This window comes from Myotis davidii, unplaced genomic scaffold (assembly GCF_000327345.1).
Source record: "Myotis davidii unplaced genomic scaffold, ASM32734v1 scaffold355, whole genome shotgun sequence".
Lineage (NCBI taxonomy): Eukaryota > Metazoa > Chordata > Mammalia > Chiroptera > Vespertilionidae > Myotis > Myotis davidii.
Window position 1 is genome coordinate 1,280,385 of NW_006286818.1, and position 8,736 is coordinate 1,289,120.

Consider the following 8,736-nt stretch of genomic DNA (forward strand, 5'->3'; position numbering starts at 1 on the left):
CCCCCCCCCCGCAACATATCCCACTGGGGCTCAGGAACATGCAACCAAGGTACGTGCTCTTGACCAAAAATCGAACCCGTGACTCTTTGGTGTGTGGGCGAATGCTCTAACCACTGAGAAAACAGGCCAGGGCTCTAAATGAAATTTTAGTTTGTGGGGGAACAGCTCTCCCACGGGGCCCTAGCAGCCCTGCATGTAGCGGCACAGGCAAAGCCTTGAACTGCAGTTTGTCAGCCTTGACTGAATGCCTGTGTGATCCCAGAACACAAGAGTTCAGGAGGCCTGGAAGACACTGAGGCCATCTCCAGCCTCTCTTCCCTGGGAGGCTGCCATGAGACAGTTTCTCACCAACCCCGAGGTTCTGATGAGGTCCAGGCTTTCTGTCCTGCCCTCTCAGAGCATAGCTGCAACCTGAGAGCCATGCAGCTGCAGCTTCAGCTGACACCTGGCTCCCAGCCACTCCCCACATTCATGCTGAGGTCCCCCAGCCCTTTGTTTCAGTGTGGTCCTTTCTGGCAAGCTGGACAAGGACCTGGGAGGCTGGCACCTTGGGCTTACTCCCTTTGCTATGTAAGTCATAAACTGTCTAAACCTAAAAGTGGCTCATTTTATCATTACTGGTCAGTCAGGCTCGGCCTGTCTAGTCTTATGTGTGGTCTTAAAATGTATAAGATTAGGCCTGGCTGGTGCGGTACAGTGTTGTAGCATCAGCCCATGCACTGGAGTTGCAGGTTGTATTCCAAGTCAAGGGCATGTGTCTGGGTTGGGGGTTCGCTCCCTGCCCTCTGGTGGAGCACGTGCGGGAGGCAACAGTTGATATGCCATCCATGTTTCTCTCTCCCTCCCTCCCACCCTCTTTGAAAAGCAATGCAAAAAATAGCAAGTGAGGATTAACAACAAAATTTATACAGTTAAAAGTCAAAACTATCCTCCTATATAATAAAAGCCCAGCTACTGAATGGCAGAACGACCAGTTGACCAGTTGCTATGATGCACTGACCACCAGGGGGCAGGCGCTTAATGCAGGGGCTGCCCCCTGGAGGTCAGTGTGCTCCCACAGTGCCCACTCCCTGCAGGCCATGCCCCTCACCAGTGCATGAATCCTGTGCACCAGGCCTCTAGTATTTAAATAAATTCCAAGAGTCTGTCCTCATAATTCTCAATCATAAACTTTTCTGCTTAACTATCCTTCAAAAACCCTATGTGGCTGGGTAATGAGACGTGAGTGCTTTCTGGCCTCAGATTCCCATCGCCTAGTCTGAACCACAGGTGTGAAAGGAGGTAGTGGGATTTAAGCATTTCTTTCTCTTTTTTTTTAAGTGTTGGGTCTTTATTTTATTTATTTATTTATTTATTTAATATATATTTTTAATTGATTTCAGAGAGGAAGGGTGAGGGAGAGAGAAACATCAATGATTAGAGAGAATCATTGATTGGCTGTCTCCTGCACGTCCCCTACTGGGGATCCTGCCCAAAACCTGGGCATGTGCCCTTGACTGGAATTGAACCCAGGACCCTTCAGGCGGACGCTCTATCCATAGAGCCAAACCAGCTAGGGTGGATTTAAGCATTTCTGATCATTCCCTCATTATCCTCCACACTGAGTAGAAAGGAATAATAGATACCAAGAGATATCATGAGTTTTTCTCTAAGGGCTCCATATCCATAATCTCAATATGGTCCCAATACAGGTGGTGTGGTGCGGCTGCCTGTGACCTTTCCTGGAGGCAGCCAGCACTCACACTCCCTCTGGGCTGACCAGTTTCCCGCACCTCCGTTTCTAAGGGTCCTCCAGAGGCTGAGAGAGTCTAAAACTATTAAGAGTGGGTACTGGGTCTGAAATCAATAAGAAAATTTAAAAAAAAAGTGGGTACTGGGTGGGCACTTGTATTCATTGTGCCACACTTAATTGATTAGAGTCAACCTTTACTACCTAATGTTCTCTATTTGCTAAATCCCATCCCCAACTAGATTATACACCTCTCAAAGACGTGTCTCATTTCTTTTGTGTCCAATATAGTACCTAGAGTAATGAGTCCTTTGAAGACAACAGACACACATTCTTTACTAAACTTTCCTACTAAGAGGAAGCTCTAGTACTTGGCACAGACCCAGAGAATTCACATTCTGCCACTTCATCCTTCATAAGCAGCGACTTACTGTGCATACTCTTGAGGGGAGATGAGAAACTTCTCTTTCATCTGAAACTCAGCCTTGTTCTCCCACCAGAATCGGTTTGTTGCTTTCTTATGCTCTGGGCTGGGAATAGAGAATATGGATAATCTCAATGATAGATTATAGACTATTGCTCAGATATTAGCCAGGCGCTAGGTAAGTAATGCCAGCTGACATCTGGCAAGGCTGGCCGGGAAATAGTCAGATCTTCTAGATGTCCGGTCTCCATCCTCAAATAACAATGTGAGAACCTGAGGAGGTGAGTGACGGGGGGGTGACTTCGAGCTGGCCGCCCTGCTGGCTTTCCCAGCGAGACCCCCCCACACCGCTGGGACCCTGCAGCCCTAGCCTAGGGGAGGCTACCTCTAGGGGTGGCCATCCATCCCCCGGGTCGGATCCTCCTCCCACGGGTGCAGGCGGACAGGCCCGCGGAGGCCCCCGGCCGGACCTCACCTGGCCAGGTGCTCCAGCAGCCCCCCGTGCAGCACCGTCAGGCTCCCGTGGCTGAGGTGTGTGCGCACCTCACAGCCGCAGCACAGGCACCAGCAGCGCCGCTCGTGCTCGGGCACGTACCGCTCCACCTGCGCCGAGCGGACGGCCTTGCGGGCGGCCTCCACCTGCGGGAGAGGCGGGATGACCGGAGGAGGCCAAGTGGGAGCCCGAGTGGGGCCCCCGAGCGAGACGCCCCAATCCCATCGGGTCCTCACTGGTCTGCCCGCCCGTCCCCAAGCCGCCCGCCCGCACCTGGGGCAGGAGCCGGTCCAAAGCCGCCTGCAGCTGCCGCCGGTGCTTGCGGCTGTAGACGTGCCCGCGGCCGCAGAAGAAGGTCTGGCGGCACAGAGGGCAGCGCTGCGCGGGCGCCATCGGCCCGGGGCGTGGGAAAGCGATGCGCTGCGGGTCCTACGCAACCCGTGACCCCTCACCCCTGGGGGCGGGGCGGGCCCGTGTGCGACTGCGCGGCCCCTCCCCCCGGCTCCCCTCCGCTCATGCGCTGTGGGCCGCAATAGCCCCTGGTGCCGCCCAGCCCGGAAGCCGCCAGAAAAAGGAGCCACAAAAGGCCGGGAAAGGGGATGGCGTGCAGGTGCGGGGAGGAGCTCGCCAGCAGGCGGCACTGCGGGTCGAAAACCACACACACGTCGGGGTGTTGACACCCCTATTGGGCGACGCAGCAGACCTGACCTAGTAACGCAGGGTGCTCACGTGTGTCCAGCGCTCCGCCCGAACTGCCGCAGTGATCCTCACGGAACCCTATATGGCTGCCGCTGTTTCTTAGAATGATCTATTTACTTACTAGAGGCCTGGTGCGTGAAATGCTCAGCCTGGCCTGCGCCCCTCGGGGATGTCGGGCCTAAACCGGCCTGGGACGTCCCTCTCGCAGTCCCCCTCTCGCAGTCAGGGACGCTGCACGCGCCCGTGACCACACTTTTCACACAGGTGAAAGGCCTATTGCTGCTGTATGGGCAGCTACATTTTTTTTGCCCTGATTATAAAAAGTAGTGCATAACATGATCCTTCTGAGGCAGTGGTACCATTGCCCCCATCTTATGGGTGGAAAAACTGAAGCAGAGAGAAGTTAAGTTAACTGGCTTTGTCTCACAGTTATAAACGACAGAATCAGGGCTGGCCACAACAGGTGCAAGCCAGAGCCCATGCATGGCATCGCTGCATCCTGTTTCTCTCAGTGTTAGAGTAGTCTTACCAGGTTTTGATTTTTAAATCTAAGCGACTGTTTCCAATATATAGGTTGGGTCCCTAGGCCTGGTTGGTGATCAGGGCCATCTTTGGGGTGACCGGCGGGCAGGGCAATGGGGTGGGGGATGTCCCACTGGCACCCGCCTTGGCTGGCGGCCTGGTGGCCTGGCACCGCTCCCAGCCATAGGATCATCTCCCTCTGGGGGTTGTGGGGGCACTCAAGCTGGTTAGGGGCAGCTCCTGCTTGAGCGTCTGCCCCTTGGTGGTCAGTGCGTGTCATCAGCTGGTCAGTTGATTTGCATATTAGGGTTTTGTAATATAGGATTTTAGAGAGAGAGAGAGACCGAAATTGGTTGTTTCTTGTGTGTACCCTGACTGGGGATCAACAGGCAACCAACTGAGCTACAGGCCAGGGTTGCGGTGTACTATTGTTACGGGCATTTTACAGGCAGGAGAACTGAGGCTGGGCAAGGAAGGAACTGTGTAAGGTTGCAGGGGTGCTAAGCACGGGAGGCAGCACCTTGAGCCCGAGCACAAGCTAAAGGCGGCCATCATCTAAGACGTGATCACAGCCATGCCCAGAGGGCGTTGTGAGCATCACTCCTGTGAAGCGGTAAAGGGGAACCTGTAAAGGCTACAAAATCATTCCTGAGGGTGAGCAGAATTTTCAAGCTGTACACGTGTCAGTCCAGCGAAATTTTTACTCATTCTTTGCAAACCCTTCTCTTAGCATCAGCAGCCATCCTGTCTGTCCTGCTCCTAAGCCCTAGGGTGGGCCGAAGGTGAGCTGCTTCTTTTCAAGGCTGAAGTCCTCAGGTCCTGACCTCCACTCCAGAGTTCCTCCACAGAAGCCTGGGGCCTAGCACAGATCTGACTTAAAGGATGAGCAGGCAGAAGTGGCCCAGAGTCACAAATCCCTGAGATTTGTTAGGAGTACGGAGTACTCACCTGGTGGGCTACAGTGTCTGCAGGTATATACACAGTCAACTTTACATAATTCAATTTTTTTTTAAAAAAAAAGAAGCTGGAATGGGTTCTTTGTTTTTAGAAAACCCCTATTAATGACGTCAGACTATGCCCAGAAGAAGAAACAAAACTGATGCACAAATATAACGAAATGCCCAACATTGTTGGAAATAAGAGAAATGTAAAGTTAAAGCAACAATTAACAAAGACTTTAAAAACAAAACATGATGCTCGTGAGGCTGCTGTGAAATTGGCTCTCAGTACTGATGGCCGAGGCTCAGCTCAGCCTCTGGGGAAAGCGTTGCATCACGAGCCTTAAAAAGCTTCACATCACTTGACAGAGTGATTCTCATTCTCGGAAATTTATTTAAGGATAAAATACTAAAGGAGAAAATGACAGAAAAGAGAAAAGATATCAAACTTTATTTACAGTAGCAAAACATTAGAAATAGCTTGAATGTCCAACAATAGCAACATGGTTGAGAAAACTGGGTCATAATATTGGAATATTATGCAATTGGTTCTGTAATGTTTATTGTCCTACCACTTACTACCTGTATGAACATGGACCTGTTACCTAAGCTTTTTTTTAAAATATATTTTTATTGATTTCAAAGAGGAGGAGAGGGGAGAGAGAGACAGAAACATCAGTGATGAGAGAGAATCATTGATCGGTTGCCTCCTGCACACCCCCCGACCGGGGACCAAGCCCACAACCTGGGTATGTGCCCTTGACCAGAATTGAACTCAGGACTCTTATTCCATAGGCCGATGCTTTATCCACTGAGCAACACCAACTAGGGAATGTTACTTAAGCTTTTAGTGCATCAATATTTTTGTTGGTAATGAGAATAATCTCTTAGGTTATTCAGAGTATCACTTAGGTAATACTGTCTAGATCATTGACTGGTAATGTGTTCAGTAAATGTGTTCAAACAGTTATAAAAAATGTTTATAGCAATGTAGGTAAGTATTTATAATGTGAAAATGGGATATAAAACTATGGTATTAGAAAAAAGGTATACAGAAAAACAATATTCATTTAGAAGACTGTGCAAAAGAAAATATATTGGGAAAAATACACCAACATATTAATATAGTTGTCTGTATGTAATTTTTTTCTAATAAGACTTTCTGTGTTTTCTAAAAAATTTTAAATTGATTTTAGAGAGTGAGGGGAGAGAAAATCATCAACTTGTTGTTCCATTTATGAAAGCATAAGCTTTTCATTGCTTGCTTCTTGTATGTGCCCTGACTGGAGATGGAACCCTTAACCTTGGTGTATCGGGGTGAGGCTCTAACCAACTGAGCAATCCTGCCAAGGCTTTTAGGTTTTCTATAATAAATAGGATAAATGAAAAAAAATCCAATAAACTTAAGTTGAAGGTTGTACAACCCAGTGAATATTCTAAAAATATTGAATTATACACTTCAAATCAATAAATTGTTTAGCCCTGGCCAGTGTGGCTTGGTTGGAGCATCATCCCATGTACCAGAACAACCAGGGCACATACCTAGAATGTGGGTTCTATCCCTGCAGCTCATACAGGAGGCAGCCAATGGGTGTATCTCTCTCACATAAATGTGTCTGTGTCTCTCTCTCTCCCTTCCTCCCTTTCTATTAGTAAAATCAATAAGAGTTCTTTTTCTTTCTTTTTTTGTTAATCCTCACCTGAGGATATTTTCCATTGATCTTTTAGAGAGAGTGGAAGAGAGGGAAAGACAGAGAGGAACATCGATGTGAGAGAAACACGTAGATTGTTTTGCCTCCTGCACGCGCCCTGACCAGGGCCTGGGCCAGGGAGGAGCCTGCAACCAAGGTACGTGCCCTTGACTGGAATCGAACCCGGGAACTGAAAGTCCAGTGCTCTCTCCACCGAGCCAAACTGGCTAGGGCCATGTAAGTTCTTTAAAACAAAGAGAAAAGCTTTCCAAGTGTGGGGACCTGCCTTGTTCATGTCTGAATCCCTAGAACTAACATAAAGTGGTCTTCTATACATGTTTGTTGAATTAAGTTGCTATGAACAGTAATTTCTGTCACATTTAAAACCATATCGAGCATACTGTTTGCTGTTTGTTTTTTTACTCCAAAAATGTAAGGTGGATATCTTTCTGTAAATACTATCTATGTCCTGATGACTCTCAAATGTATTTATACCTTCAGCTCAGACGTATCGTCTCAACTCTGACTTACACTAGTAACAATTACCTACTTGACATAACCACCCCGATTTCTCAGATTCTAAACAAAACTGCTTAAAAACCTGCTGCTCTTACAGGTTTTCTCTCCTCATTCACCCCATTACTCAAACCAAAAATCTGAGTCTTACCTGGCCAGTGTCGTTCAGTGTTTGATCCTTGTACCGGGAGGCCACTGGTTTGATTCCCCGTCAGGGCACACGATTGGGTTACAGGCTTGATTTCCCCCTGGGGGCGGGGAGGCATGCAGGAGGCAGCCAATGGATATTGATGTTTCCATCGCTCTCTCCTTCTCCCTTCCTTTCTCTCTAAAATCAATAAAAGCAAATTAAAACAAAACCAAAAAAACCTGAGTCATTTTTTTCTCTTCCAGCATCCCGTCAATACTACCTCCAACATTCATCATCAAATCAGCATGCTTCTCTTCACTTCTACTGCCACTGCGTAGGCACACCTGGCCTACTGCCAGCAACTCTCCACAGGTCTTCCTGCTTCTGTGTTGGCACCCTACAAGCCACTGTCAGTGAGTGGCTAGATAGGATCTTATTTTTAAAATCGATTGGTCGCCTCCCATATGTGTCCTGACCAGGGACTGGGAATCGAACCCAAAACCTTTTGGTGCACAGGACAATGCTCCAACCAACTGGACAAGTGGCTAAGCATGATTTTTAAAATAAAATCAGGTTATGTCATTTCTTCAATTATTTCCCACTGTCCTTGACACCTTTTCTCCCCAGCTTCAGCCTGGATGAAAACGGCGGGAGGACCCATTTTGGGTTTCACCATGTCCCTGGCACCTGGCAAAGGGCCTGGCACATTGAAAACTGAAAACAAATCATTGTTGAATGAGCGAAAAACAGGACGTGAGGGTAGGAGCACACTATTCGATTGGGGGTGAAATGGGGGGTGGCAGATTTTTCTCAGCATCACTTTCCCACAAAGGCTGTGCTGTGTGGTTCTTTCTTGCAGAACTGTTGCTCTTTTGGATGCACTTGTGACTTAAAGCAGACGTTGGCCAGAACGTGGACAGGGATGAGGATGTGCAGAGTGCAGATGAAGTGGACAGATTAAGGTCCGAGCAGACGATGCCCTCTCCTGCGTGGGAGTGGTATAGACCAGGGAGGTAGGAGAGGGGCTCTGGTTGCGGAGTGCTGGGTTCTGGCCCAGAGTGAACGGCACTGATGCCCTGGGTCCTCCCCGCATTCTTCCAGGGGATGCCACATAAAACTAGCATCCAGCCCTGGCCGGTGTGCTCAGTGGTTGGAGCGTTGCCCTACAGACTGAAGGGTCTCGGGTTAGATTCCGGTCAAGGGCATGTACCTCAGTTGCAGGCTCGATCCCTGGTCCCAGTGGGGGTACGTGGGGGAGTGAACCCATTGATGTGTCTCTTTTGCCTCGATGTCTCTCTTTCTGTCTCTCCCTCTCCCTTCCACTATCTCTAAAAATCAATGGGAAAAAATATCCTCTGGTGAGGATTAACCAAAAACAAAGAGCTTGGCAGCCGGACAGTCCAGGTGGAGGGAATCAGCACAGAGCATCCGCAGGCAGATTGGGGAACGGCAGTTCTCCACTTGCTCTAACAGGCGTCTGTGTGTCTGTTCTTTTCCTTGGCACCAGTCACTCCTCTTCCCATCCCCTCCCTGCTCTTTCCCACCTCCTTGACATGCCCTTGTGCCTCTTAGAAGCATCATCACCCCCCCCCCC

The 8,736-nt window shown here is 49.1% G+C and overlaps 1 protein-coding gene and 1 long non-coding RNA gene across 4 annotated transcripts in view; one reads left to right on the top strand and one right to left on the bottom strand.

The window, feature by feature from the left end:
* The window catches only part of CCDC84 (coiled-coil domain containing 84), an 11,676-nt gene extending 8,563 nt beyond the window's left edge, over nt 1-3,113 (bottom strand). For all 3 annotated transcript variants that reach the window (XM_015560659.1, XM_006758709.2, XM_015560658.1), the window contains exons 1-3: nt 2,920-3,113; nt 2,629-2,792; nt 2,161-2,259 (exon numbers count right to left, since the gene is read on the bottom strand). In XM_015560659.1, the coding sequence (XP_015416145.1) occupies nt 2,161-2,259; nt 2,629-2,792; nt 2,920-3,039 (383 nt within the window). In that variant the 5' untranslated portion in view covers nt 3,040-3,113. The remainder of the gene's footprint in view (nt 1-2,160; nt 2,260-2,628; nt 2,793-2,919) is intronic.
* Nucleotides 3,114-3,129: 16 nt separating this feature from the next.
* On the top strand, nt 3,130-7,598 carry LOC102758239. The gene is made up of 3 exons (XR_435389.2): nt 3,130-3,256; nt 4,598-4,838; nt 7,406-7,598. It is a non-coding gene; the product is annotated as an uncharacterized LOC102758239 (long non-coding RNA).
* The last annotated feature ends 1,138 nt before the right edge of the window (nt 7,599-8,736 follow it).